This window comes from Cottoperca gobio, chromosome 1 (genome assembly GCF_900634415.1).
Source record: "Cottoperca gobio chromosome 1, fCotGob3.1, whole genome shotgun sequence".
NCBI classification, from domain to species: Eukaryota; Metazoa; Chordata; class Actinopteri; order Perciformes; family Bovichtidae; genus Cottoperca; species Cottoperca gobio.
Window position 1 is genome coordinate 22683341 of NC_041355.1, and position 14545 is coordinate 22697885.

At 41.1% G+C, this 14545-nt stretch overlaps 1 protein-coding gene across 5 annotated transcripts in view; it reads right to left on the reverse strand.

Annotated features, from left to right (window-relative positions):
- Nucleotides 1-14545, reverse strand: part of LOC115011608 (endonuclease V-like) — a 72298-nt gene that overhangs the window by 44472 nt on the left and 13281 nt on the right. For 4 of the 5 annotated variants that reach the window (XR_003832599.1, XM_029436743.1, XM_029436752.1 and 1 more), the window contains exons 6-7: nt 13436-13504; nt 13120-13248 (exon numbers count right to left, since the gene is read on the reverse strand). Coding sequence is in view for 4 of the 5 variants with exons in the window: in XM_029436743.1 (XP_029292603.1) it covers nt 13120-13248; nt 13436-13504 (198 nt within the window). In the remaining variant the exon portion in view is untranslated. Of the gene's footprint in view, nt 1-5312; nt 5406-13119; nt 13249-13435; nt 13505-14545 lie in introns of those variants that run through there. The other variant, XM_029436773.1, reaches the window with a different exon arrangement.

The following is a 14545-nucleotide window of genomic DNA, read 5'->3' on the forward strand; positions in this document are numbered from 1 at the left end:
GTATTAACAGAATACAAAATTCTTCTATTGACAGTAGCAGTTTCCAGATGCAGTTAACCTGCAACATGTCACTGGAAAAGATGCAAAAACATCAATCTCTCTCTTATAGTGCCTTAAGTATGTACTGTAGTCAAAGGCTCTTCCTGTATACTGAGCCTGTCATTCAATATGAAACTAACCAAAATAAGAAGGAAAAGTATTTATGGAGTAAGGAGATGTTAAGACATTTTATGTTTTTTGTCTGTCTTTTAACATCTTGGTCCCAAGATTTTTTTTTTTTTTTTTTTATATTATCCCTTGGATTGGTGTGTTTTGTAGATTGATAAATAAATTATCTGCAAACTGGAGGACAAGACCCTATTAATTGTAATAATGGCAAAGGGTAGAAAAATAAGGCCTAGTTCCATTTTATTTGGCAAATTTGTGCTTTCTTTTTATCCAACAGCATCAAACAGAGGTTACACACGCCAGCTTCTGATCAACGCTTTGATTCAGTGAAGCTGTTTGAATTCATAAACCTGGTCTCCTCTGATCAAACTGCTCTACAGTCATCTGATGCTGGTTTGCCATTTAGATGTCAACTTCTGACAAGGACCTGTGTGTGTGTGTGTGTGTGTGTGTGTGTGTGTGTGTGTGTGTGTGTGCGTGTGCGTGTGCGTGCGTGTGTCTTCACTGCCTTGAAATGTTACATCTCATTATGTTTGTTTAGAATTCTACATATAAAGTGCCTGTGGTGATCAGAATTAGTGCAGCAAACAGTGAATAACCTGCAGTGGCTTTAACACGCTCACCTGCTGCTGCTGCTAGAGAAATGTTGGAATATTAGATGTGTATATTACTATACCATCTGAATATAGCCGAACACAACATACAGAACAAATCGATATACGTATGTACGATCTATGTAACAGACCACAGTTAATCAGTTCACCAACTTGATGATTCTCTCTTCTTTTGCTACATTATTTTTATCTCATGTAGCCACAGTGGCTACTGTTCACCAAAAGTTACATAGTCTAGTTTGAAAATGTGGGTCTGTCTAGCATCACTTTCCATTACTCTGTTGAGAATGACTGGCTGAAGAAATATTCAACAATGAAGAGGAATATTTCTCAAAATGTCAAACTATTCCTTTAAAGCAAGACGGAACATCACTGAAGCCGCCGCTAGGAAGGAACCAACAGTTTAAAACCCAAATGTCAGACCTAATTAGGCAGCGTGAACCTAAACAAACCTTGTAAAAAAATGCACCATAAATGATTGCTCTGTGTGTATCTGACAATTTACTGTGGTAAATTGAAAAGAATGTGACAGCTGTGTTGCTGCAGAGCAAAGAAAACCATGGACTGAAGTTCAGACATGATTTCCTCTGGCCACAATCCCTGGCAAGGTGGAAATGCACAGGTGGACAGATGTGCACTGCTGGATCTCTGCAGTGGCGTTTGGTACATTCAGGTCACACACACACACACACACACAAGAAGATGTGTCTGAGTCCTGGCTCTGGTCTAGTGGCCTGCGGCAGGTCTTTACCATCCAGGCCCCCAAAGCCCTTTAAGCCCTGCAGCTATGCCCGGCTGCTCTACTTCCTCCTTTCTATATCCCTCCTACCTTTTCTAAATCATTTTTTATAATTCTCCCTCTCCCTGGAATTCACCTCCCTTCACTTAATGTTTTCACACCAAATCCTTTTTATCACTCTAATCATTAAACCTTTCCCTCCAGATCTCTATGCTTCCCTCTCTCACCTCCCTCTCTCATATCCACCGCAAGGCTGCTCTTTCGTCTCTCTCCAGCTCTTCTCCCATCTCTCTGTGGAGGTCCAGAGTCCAGTGGCTGAAGCACCAGAATGTCAGACAGCCATATATTAACATTTAGACAGCCTAGGGCCGAAGGGAAGCTCCGCTTAAAATCAGTCACATCCTCTCTGCACGTTCAGAAAAGTTCCACATGCCGACTGGTACAGCTGGCACCAGCGGAGCACCGCTGTCAATCTGTTTTACCCTGTCAGCTGTCTGACGTGCCTGTTTCATGGCTGTATAGGTACTTCTCTTTCTCTCACTATTTCCTCTAAGACTTGTCTGTTCCCGTCCAACTCCACTAAACACTTTGTGTTGTGCTTCCATCACTGTCAAGTCAATGTGATGTTGGAGCTTCTCCACAGAGAAATTGGTTTGCAAAGAACAAGCAGGAATGTGTGTTGCTCTCAGTGTGGCTGGAACTAGCAATTATTCACAGTATTGATTAATCAGATTCATTCTTTGATCAATTGTCTAAAAAAGTTTCTACAAAATGTCAGAATAACACCAGTCACCGTTTCCCGGAGGCCGAGCGATATCTTCAGATTGACCGACAGTGAAAAACCAAAAGACGTTAAATTTACACAGAAATAACAAGAGAAAAGCAGCAAATCTTCACATTTGAGAGCCTTGGGCAATGTCAGTCAGTCAAACAGTCGGTCCACCACCTTTGTTCAGACTAAAATATTGCCATAAATATTGGATGAATTGCCATCATACTGGGTCCTCTGACGATGAATCTAAAGGCCTTTGGTGATCTCCAGACCTTTCCGCTGCTTCCTGCAGGTCAAAATGTCAGTTTGTCCAATACTTTTGTTCATCACCACATACCTGCAAAACTAAAGAAATTCCCATCAGCCTCAGCTGTTCTTTGTTTAGATGTAATTATCACGTTATCCTGCTGACACTGTACTATACTACTACTAATACTAAGATAGTGAACATTATACCAGCTAAACATTGGCATGTTAATATTGTCATTGTAAACATGTTGCCAAAAGCATGTGAAACGTGCTTTTGGTGGAACTGTACACTTTTAATTATTTCTTGATAATAATAATAATAATAATAATAATAATAATAATAATAATAATAATGATAATGATAATGATAATAATAATAATAATAATAATAATAATAATAATAATAATAATAATAGATTTGACTTGTATAGCGCTTTTCTAAAAACTCAAAGACGCTTGATAAAAAAACCTTTTTCTAATCAAAGACCTTTTTTATGTAGCCTTGCACTATAGTCTGCAGATTACTTATCATTTCATTATTTGTATACATGAAAACAGCCAGTATCAACCAAATGAATGCACCATTTATACTGTAGGTTAAGCCATCGTCAGTGTCCATCTCAGTTACTTTCTGAACACATTTCATTGTTTTTAAAGATGTACTTATCAATATCTTTATCAAATGCTTTTAGCTCATCGTTTTGGTTCAGCTTCTGCAGTTTGAAGCCGCAGCAGAAAGTTGCTTTCAGCAGAAAAGCTGTGATAAACCTGCTATACTACAGGATGTAGCAGTAACGTTGGACCAGAAACACGGCTCCAAATCAATGCTAATATTGTTCCATGTGTTGATGCCTGATGGACAGTGGATGTAGTGGAGGTTGGGGGCCTGAGGGGTTTACATACTGACATGTTTATTTTCTGCAGATTCAAAACTGGCCTTTAACCTATGTATGTATGTAAATGTTGTGCTGTCTTCATCTGTTCAGCTTAATGGTAACCAAACAGTATCTTATATTGACTCCCAACACAGAACTCAGCACATATGAGAAAACTGATAGAAGTGAAGTATCCATGAAACCAAAAACAAACACTGGAAGGTTCTAGTTTCCAAGTTATGTCTCTCCTCACACTACTTTACAGTCTGTGTACAGAAAGTGTATATATTATTATTCATTGCTGGAATAGGAGAGCAGAGACATGGTGGAGCACAGTGATGGTGTGAAATCCTTGTAAGTATAATTCTTCGTAGTTAGCGAGTCTCAGCGGTCTCAGAGTCTGATACGTTTTTGTTGCTGTCGGCAGCCTCGTCTGTGACAATCTGTGTGTGTGTGTGTGTGTGTGTGTGTGTGTGTGTGTGTGTGTGTGTGTGTGTGTGTGTGTGTGTGTGTGTGTGTGTGTGTGTGTGCGCACGTGCATGCTGGCACGGCTGCATGTGTAAGTGTGTATGTGTGTGTGCTCGCTAATATGGGCCGTGTTTGTGTTACTGCAGAGGTGACAACAACCAAAAATACACCAGCTCTGCAGGCCTGAATTATTCAGAGAATGGCGACGGAGCAGCAGGGGGTGGGGGTGGAGATAGATGGATGGATGAGAGACGGCGGTGACAGAAGAGGAAAACAGTGCAGAACAACAAGGTAAGGGAAAGTTGAAAAAGCAACCACACACTTGACACACGCAGGGTGGTGGTGGTGACATAAGAGAAAACACACACGTGCACACACAGAGAAAAACATATATTTTGTTATGGCCTGCTGGGGTGCACAATGAATCCTTGCATCTGCAGACTGTTCAATATCTGCACAAAAAACACACATCAGCAATATCTCCCTCTCTCAGACTCACACACACACACACACACACACACACACACTGTATGCCTCCTCCTTCTCCTCTCCCCTTATACACACACACACAAAATCCATCCCTCAATCTCCTTTATTCTATGCATGCAGGCTCCCCATCGCCTTTCACTCACATTGAAATTCCATCTGTTTTGCAATCTGGGAGTGCAGCTGTGGAGTTTCTACAGTTCCTGTCTTCCTGCGCAGTGGGAGAGGGGGATGTATGGAAACCCAAAATGAATGCAGACGGGAGCGTGGAGACACATAGTGGGGAAATTTTAGACATACAATATTCAAAGATCCTTTAACGTGAAGGAAGTTGCTTTTATGATTGGTTTCTCCGTTGTTTTAATGCTGCCATGGATAAACGTCACCGATGAACCCCTCTGATGCTTAGCAAGACAAACTTTAAACGTGAAATATGTCATTTTATTGCCATGGCGCTTTCAACCAAAGCACTAACAAAAACCAGAGTTTGGTGTTGTCGGGAAGTAGTGGATCATGGGAGATGTTATTACAGTCAGCATCTCCCGGCTGGGATTCCTTTAGTGTTCATTGTTCGGGATGTTTTTACCCGTAGCTGAAGTAACGCAGTGGTCTCCTCCTCTCCAAAACAAACGGCCCCGGTAATTAAAACCAGTAAAAACTGTGAATAAACCAGCTTCCCGTTTAAAATCAATGTTTCGCCAGTGAACACAGGACGAAGGGGCTACGAGCTACAGGCTAACGTTTCTCTGATACTTAAGATCCAGACGTCCAATGACTTAAATCCTTTATCTGGTTACATTTATAGGTAAAACTCAAAAGAGCTAAAAAGTTTATCGTGAAAATGTGGCTCAAAACTGGATCAAAAGTTAATTTATGACAGCTTCTGGTGGACAACCACAACACCGAATACAACCATCACAGGAAATAAAACGCACCGTTACCTTGATTAAAAGTGCGTATTTTAATGTGGGAATGTTACATATTATACATTGAAACTACACAGCGCCTGTACATGAACAGCGTCCAGGTGACTGCTGTAGAAGGAGAGGGAACATAATTAGTGACTTCCGCTCAGTGCAGAGCACTCAGACAGAGAGGAGAGGTCTGGAAATAGTCTGTTACTGTACGTCTCAGTCAGCTCCTCCGAGTCCCATTACTAGTGGATGTCTTCCCATCAGTGTGTGGAGGAGGGGGGGACTGAGGAGTAATGGATTTCATCTGCAGATGATGACCGATGGACCAAATGTAGCCCAGGACTACACACATGACACAGCAGCATAAACAACTGTGTTGCTCAGTCACCCAGACGACTAAGTGGGGGGTATGTTCGAGGCGTCATGGTGGCATGTGGCCCTTTTGTTTTCCAACATTCTCTTTAATCAGGTGCTTTAAAGACGCCAAGGAGACCAACTACAAACATGTCTGTTGGTGTTGAAAGCTGTTTACTTCTTTTTGTTCTTTTGATGTAAAACCACTGAAATATTTATGTGACATGCTAAAACATTGAAAAGAAGTGCTGTAGAGCCAGCACACTGCCTGGTGAGTGATGTTAGTCACACAGCAACATCGATCTTAAGTTTGCTAACATTGGCAACTACAAGCTAGTTGTCACATCAGACCAAGTAAGGCCGTAGTAGCAAAACCTCCTATAACCTTTCTAACCAACGAACCACAAGCAACACGTTTTTGGACAAAAAGGAGCTGTTGTTGCTGTTCACCTGTAGGAAAAGAAATAACTGTTCTCAATGCAATCCATTACAACCATTGTTGTTCATTCTTTTTTTGTACCAGTTTGCTAAAGAGCCAACAGACAGGCTGGCTGATTCCAAGTGAGCAGCACTGACACAGTACCAGGATGTTTGTCAGGGAACATTAGCTTAGAGAGAATTAGGTTTCACTTCTACTGCCGTCCATTAGAGCGTTTAAGTGACTGCCAAAGGAAGGAACGGGAGATGTGCCTGTGTGTGTGTGTGTGTGTGTGTGTGTGTGTGTGTGTGTGTGTGTGTGTGTGTACAGGCTTTTATGTGTATCTGTATATGGTGTACACATGTTTTGTGCATCTGTGTACAATAAGTCTGAGCAGGGAGGTCAGAAGAGTGAGCTCCTGACTGCAGGTGTTTTCTCAAAGTTGAACAAGTAGGAGGAAGAGTTACTCTCTCTGTCACGCTTCATTTTCAATACTTGAAGGTTTCATCTGAAAAGTCAAAAATTCCAAAAACTGCAGTTCTTACAAGCTCTCTTGTCAATCTCTCTATTCTTAGATTAGCTGGGAGGCCGGCGGAGTCGGCACTGCCAAGATGGCGACGGCTGGAGCTGCCCACTTTAAGCTTCACAAGCGCCTCTTCAGGAACATATGGGTGACGTAATGGAGACTTTGTCCATATTTTATACAGTCTATGGGGAAAATAGGTGATGTGGGACTGTTGACGTTGAGTTAGTTAAGTTTAAAAGCAGCTGTTGATTTCCAGAGGATTTTCTTAAAACTAAAAATCATTTCTATCACACTAGAATGCGTGACAGGTGAGTGAGAGCGCAGCACTACTTGAATAAAAGTGAAAAGAAATTGCTGCTCCTGGAATATTTACTTGATAAGTTTCACACTTCATCATAACAGTTCATTTATACAAAGATTCTGTGTGACTCAGAGGACTCAGATTCAGAGGACCTCAACATGAAGTCAGCTGGTAAATGAAACATCTTGGGAAAACCAGCAAATTGCTATCTAGGTAATTAGGTAAACTTTTCTTTTCTTTTTTTAATCAAGTAAACATCACACTCACATGGTTGGACAATGACAACTTGTAAATAGGGCCAAAGGTTTTGAATCTTACAGCTTCATAATGTGTGAATAGCGCACTATATATCCAACATCTGGAACTGGAAACCATTATTTATAATCTAATGAACTTCACCTCTAAAATAATCCCTCTCGGGCTGAAACTCACAATTAGTTTTCAAATGATGTGACATTTATTTTCTCAATGAATCCTTTAAAATGTAAGAAGATTAAAGTGTCCGTCAGTTTGTCACAGCTCAAGGTGAAATCTGCAGATTTCTTGTTTTGTCCAATAATGGTCCAAAACCCAAAGATCTTCATTTTTAAATGACTTTTAAAAAAAACTAAGAAAACTAGCACATCTTTGTTTTAGAGAAGCTAGCAACAGTGAATATTTGGGATGATTTTGCTTTAAAAAAAATGGTTTAAAAGACTTATCGATTATCAAAATAGTTGGTTAAACTCCACAATAAATAATTAAAGGAGAGTTTCGTCATCGTCTGGATGGATAATTTATCAAGCATATGCGTTCAGTAAGGAGTCTTATGATGTAAGAATGTCCTTGGTCGATGGTTACAATTTGCAAAACCTTCTCAGGAAGGTTAGAGTTAGGCATTTACCAGCATCCGGATTACCATCTAGACACGAGTTGCTCCATTCAAACCCAAATATATTCATATATTGGAAACCATTTTCTCCAGATGCTGCATGTTTAGAGTAAATGTATTTGTGTGCCTGCAGTCAACAACAGTAAGTTAATACATGAAAGTAAGATTAAAAACATGAATCTCCTAAACACCACATGTTTGTTTGTTACTGCAGCACAATTTCATCCACTTTTTACTGCAGCTTTTATTTCCATTTTGAGGCTTGTAGTCAAATCCCCAAATATGAGGTTATGTATCACAACACTGCTTCATGATTGAAGTCCGCTACGATAATCAGCATCAACACATCGACACAGGACTCGCTCCCAGCTCAGATGATGGCAGCATGCCAGTAAAAACACAGGACAACTATTAGATGCTGCCAAGGTTTGAGACATTAGTTTCTATGAACAGAGACAATGAACCTAAACCCACAATGTGCTTGTACAGGGGATGCAACAGCCACCTGATGTGTCAGCTTCTTCTCTCTGACCTCTGCTTGTCACTCTCTCGCTGTCACAGTGACCGGAGATGAATGGAGACAGGTGTCAGCTCGCTTTTTACTTCCCATCACATGCAGGTGAAGCATGGGACACAGACGGAGTGTGAGAATTTAATGGTGTGAGGGAGCACGACTGAGATGGGCCGTGAACTAGTCTGAGCTTGTGTGTGTGTGTGTGTGTGTGTGTGTGTGTGTGTGTGTGTGTGTGTGTGTGTGTGTGTGTGTGTGTCTGCATGTGTTTTAGCTTCTTCCACTGTGGTATATGTGAGATTTTGCTGCAGTGCTTTCACACATGAGCCTTCGCTGCAGAATCCAAACATGATGTCATCTTTTCCTTTCATCTTTCTCTCTGTGAATATCTCAAGCTGTGGAAGGAGGGGTTTATTTCAGTCATGATGTCAAGTGGATCTTATTAGATGGTGAAGAGAGGCGAGGAGAAGAAGGGAAATGGAAACAGAAGAGAGAAGGGTTAATTTGCACTTAGCGTTTAAGAAAAAGAGCAGCAGGAGAAGCAGTAGATCATGTTACCTCTGCAAGTCATCCTTACTGAGCATTACAACTTTAAGTAATACCTGTCTCCCTGTACTAATCCAAATATACGTTCTACATTCCACAAAATTTAATCTCATCTATTTAAATGGAATTAATGTACACCCTGGTAGAATATTAAGAATAACATTAACACGCCCATCTCTAGAAGAAGTGCTGCTGAAACCAGACTAATTGTTGGAAATGGAATCAAACCAACTTTGATCTTCACACATGTTCAGCTCAGTGAAATGTAGACTCTGCATTGAACCCGTCCTAGTACTGGGAGCAGTGTGGGGGCCGGTCAGGGACCCAGCTACTGCCTTCATTAATTGATTTTTCAACAGAAAACCCATCGAAGAAAAAGTGCCGATGATGAATAAACATGTTTAACTTTGTTCACATTCTTTTTCTTCAGTTTCTCAAATATGAGGATTTGCTGCCTTCCTCCATTTTCTTGATAATTGAATATGAATAGAAGAATTGTTATATGATTATATGAATGACCTTATGAAGGTCTGAGGATGAGACGTCACTATAAAGTGCTTTTGTACAGATAAAGCTTCTGGTGCGCAAAAACTTTGTAGTAATTTTAATAACCATTACCCACTGAAAATGTAATACTGCAATAATTATAAATAGTATAGTAACTTGAAAAGCATTGAGTTATGGACTGCTGGTCAAACTAAAGAAGCTACACTTTCTGAAAGTAACTATGTTTTGATCTGAACATGTGATGAGCACTTTAGAGGATTTTGGACATTTTATAGACTTCTGTGATTAATAGATTAAAGCACGAGTAGAAGAGGCCGCGAGAGTGAGATGAGAGCAACAGGAGCCTGCCAGTGCTCTGACAACTAAAAGTTAGTTATTGTAGTTTGGTTGCTCACTTGGCCCATTTACCAACCAGGACAGCAGTAGCAGCTGCAGCAGTGGCTCATGGGGCAGTTCAAATACCTGAAGTTGCAAAAATGAAGAAATCTCTGTGACCAAGAGGAGGGAAGGTGTGTGTGTGTTTAGGAGGGGAGAGTTGTGTTGGTGTCAGATTTTGAAAACCCTGGCAAAAAGCAACCAATATAATAGTTTTTATTAGACCCTCAATGCTCGTATCTTTCAAACTCCATGCCCACAGTTTGTAATGCAGACCTTGTGTTAGACATCTGATGACACACTGATCGCGTCAACATGACTGACCGGACCTTTGTGAGGTGGAGTTCCCCTTAAATCTAAACAATGATTAATCAATTAGCTTAATAAAATAACTTTTAATAATAATTGTAATGCTTTGAGCAACACAGCACATCTTCTTTGTAAGCGTCTACGTGGTTTCCACATCACAACTCAAAAACACACCAAAGTCTGAAGAACGACTTCCCAACTCGGGATACGGGACCAGCAGCAGAGTGAATGCAACACTCGCCCTGCCGGAGGACTGTGCTCTCTGAGTGCCATTCTCGCTGTTATTAAAGTTTGTCTCTCTATAGATTTCTACGTCTGTTTGTCAACATGAATCTGCTCCACATCCTGCTCCTCCAGTGCACAGTCGTGCACTTAACGTCTCTCCCCCCAACACTTAAACATGTACTTATCTGACAGACGCACTTCTCTGTGTGTTGGTGGCAAGCAGCAACCTCCACGCCTGAAAAGTGCAGCCAATGTGGAAGTGCCTTAAAGCAGCGTTCAAACTCCACTGGTTGCAAAAAGAATTTGATTATAAAGAAGTCTATGAGAAAACAATGACCCCCCTCCTCACTTGATTTATTACCGCAGTTAACATTTTCTTGATGAGTTTATGGTCCCAATCGCTAGTTTCAAGTCTTCTGCTATACAATGATGTTTGTTTTCTAACTTCGTTGTTGTGACTACCCTGTGATTGACAAGGTCGTTGTCCGGTCTGAGTGCTCTCCGCGTTTTTGTTTTAGAATTTAGACCATTTAACAGTTTGTTTTCACTTGTGCATGTGTGTGTGTTTGTCAGTCAGCCTTATTGAAAGTCTGGACAGAGGGGCAGAATACTGCAGCTCGTCTTCTAATACTTCTAACGTCTAAAACACAACTGTTACGTAATGCAGAGTCTTCTGAAAGTCTCATATTGACAGCTTTTTGATTTTTCTCTCCAAAAGTCACAAATGATGTTTCTCAGGCCTGCGGGAGAATCTTGTTCTTGCCCACAAAAGAGCGACGTTAACTCAGAGTTCAACTCCGAACATGTTGACACGTGCAAGATCTGGATCTGTGAGGATTTCTTTCTGTGATGTCAGCAGTAAAGAGAATATGAAATATATGTAGGAGAGAGAGATAGAGAGGGAAAGAACTCACCGCAAAAGTGGGAATGTGGAAGTCAGGGAGAGAAAGGAAAACTATTGGATAGAGAGAGAGTGATCGGACAGAGGAAGGTGAGTTTCCCTGGTTCTCTCTGATGTCCACATTACGTCCCTGCGGCTGCAGGAGCCTCCTCCTCCCACTAGCTAAACACATCACACTTACACTTTGATGAAATAAACACACACACAGGAGGGGATGAGTTAGCCGCTGCTACTGCAGATCCCCCGGCGAAAAACAGATTTTGAGATGTGTGTGTGTGTGTGTATGTGTGTGTGCACGTGTGTTTTCTGTGCAGTGGGATGTACAAGCACACTGCACAGCAGAAGCACAGCACAGCCTAGTGGCAGCGAGACAAAGAGCCTGAGGCAGGACGATGGATCAGGTCAAAACTGCCCCTAAATGACTTTAAATTATTAGGTTTTTCAGACAAAACTTTAAGATTTTGTAATTTGAAGCTTATGTAACACTAATGTTCCCCACTTATGCTGTTGAGGGTCCCAGCATGCATTGGAGAAGGATACACTATAGATGGCAAATACGTGTAAAGAGACCTTTAAACTGATCTTCAACTCATACATTGTACAACAGTACATTGTATTGTCCAAAACTTAACTGCATTTATGCTTTTCCACCTCACGTCACAGGTCTGAGGGAGCACTACTACTACAGCATGTGAAGAACGTTGTGGCTCCAGAGGTTGCTGCGCACCGTCTGGTGAACTGCCTTGAGTGATGTCACCTGAGTCAAAGTCGTTGGGGCTCAAGATCACAAGTTTGAAAATGAGAAAACTTGAGTGGGAAGTTGGAAAGAAGTGAGTTTACAAGACCACTGGAGCCCGCTGCTCATCTCTGCTCCACACTAGCAGCTTGAGGCTACATTAGCAGCTACTAGCGCAACACACCTGAACTGTTAGCGGTGCTGTTGCATTATGGGTACAGTAGGCACCAGGTTTTGTCAAGGAAGAAGAATGTGTGGAATAAAAAAAACAATATCTCTGTTGTGTCGATTTCCATCCTCTTTTCACTGACCAATGTGCTACGATAAATCGAGGAGCGCTCTTTTCATTGCACAAACTTGTTGGAAATCTGTCACATGGATGTTGTCTTTGTACTATGTTGTTTATCCTGTACACACAACATCTATTGCACGTCTGTCCGTCCTGGGAGAGGGATCCCTCCTCAGTTGCTCTCCCTGAGGTTTCTTCCATTTTTCCCCCTTTAATTATGGGGTTTCTTTTAGGAAGTTTTTCCTTGTGCGATGCGAGGGTCTAAGGACAGAGGGTGTCGTAACCTGTACAGTCTGTAAAGCACACTGAGACAAATGTGTCATTTGTGATATTGGGCTATATAAATACATTTGATTTGATTTGATTTAAAACCCTGTGTTGCAGAATGACAATAAATGATCCTTGAATCCCTTCTCCCTTACACACCTACCTCATGTTTCAACATATTATTAGGATAACATCAACATCACTGCTGCAGAGCAGGAACGATTGTTTGTCTTCCTTGGAGCTAAAACATCTTCACTGCCACACTGTAGCATTTCAGGACCAGTCTCTGACAATTAGCATTATGTTATTGTCTGTATTGATACATATACATATATATATATATTTCTGCATTGATACAGGAAATGAAAAAATATTAACTGGGAACATCCCTAGTGTTGCAAGTTACATTGTTCCATGTATTCTTTCAAATCCCCCAGGCCCTGCAGCTCAAACACACAGCGTGATGCTCCCACCTCCGCGCCTCACAGCAGGAGGATGTTACACAGGATGCACACTCTCCCTCACAGCTCAACACTTCGACTGTCTGAATCTTTTGCTTCCGGCTTTACCTTTTCTACAGGACGGGCTTAACTGTAGCCACTCTGCCACACAGTGTGAGTGTGTGAGTGTGTGTGTGTGTGTGTGTGTGTGTGTGTGTGTGTGTGTGTGTGTGTGTGTGTGTGTGTGTGTGTGTGTACCTGTCTGATGGGCTCCGGGACCCGGTAGCGGCAGCAGGAGTGTGTGAGGCGTAGAGCTGTGTCCACACTGATCTTGTGGCCAACAGACACGTACACCGGCTTAGTGCTCTTGTCGGAGCTTCGTAATGCCTGGAAACAAAAACAAATGTCTCTCGTAACTTCTCCACATTTCTCCCTTTCTGATTGTGACAGTCAGAAATATTTCATTCAGTATGACTTTTAGCAGGGTGGGAGCTTTTTGAAGTCAGCAGCAACAAACAGCACCTTTGTACAAATTATTTGTTTCTATTTTTTGTGTGTCTGTCCTTCGCTGCACCTTTCCAAGCACTTTGCCTGAGGCGGCTGTGAGTGGGAAGCTGTCTCCTCCTTTCTGCAGAGCATCTATCTGCAGAGGCAAAGAAACACAAATCAAAGTCAAAAAACATGTACAGCGTGGCATACAAGGAGCTGCAAACTGAAACAAGCCATTAACCTGCTGTGGAGGCTTCGCTCTCTCCTTATTCTCTCACCTCTGGGTGACTTCACTTTCATGGCCACACTTTTGGAGCTGTGCTTTGTTTTAAAACTCCATACTACTACTATTTGACCAAATACAAATAGGGTTATACCAACATTTGCTTTAAATGGACTAGATTAACCAATTTATATTGAAGAAATGTACTAACGGGTAAACAATTTGTCAGAACATAGTCCAAACAAACATGTTAAAAGAATAACTTCTTTTCTTTCTTCCCAAAAATGTTTATGTAAAAGATATTGTCAAATAAATATTCCAAGGAAAAAGAATTGGGTACACAACGTTTTTTTTGTCTTTAGAAAATACTCATTTCAAAACGTCTTTTTTCCCCAAAACTTTTCTTCTTTTTATATTAACAAAATCCTCTTTATTTACCAAACCTTCTGCTGATGCTAAGAGACACATTATAGAATAATAAAACTATATCCAACTATAAATCCAACAAACCCAACGTCTTCTCTCGAGCACAGACTTGTCAAACTCAAGGCCTGTGAATATTATCCAATATGTATATAATGTTCAATAAATGTGGACCGTGTTTGGCCCTCGACGTGGTCCCAGTTTTAAATGTTGGCCCTCTCTGTGATTGAGTTTGACACCACTACTCTAGTGGATTACATTAATTTTCGGAGTCACATTTTCCCAGTTAACCTTTTATTCATATCATATCAAGGATTCAAGCTTAATAGGTTTAAAGCAGGACCTTCAGTCCGTAGTCGTCAGCTGTTATTTCAATGTGTCACATGCATATCAACCAACATTGAGGTAAATATAAACATACATATATACAGTTGGACTAGGATCGGGATAATATCTCTTTTTCACATCGCAAAAGGAATATCAGATGTTTTCTGAGCTAAAGAAAGCAACGATATCACTGTATGACCTCTTGTTTGCATTCAACTCCTT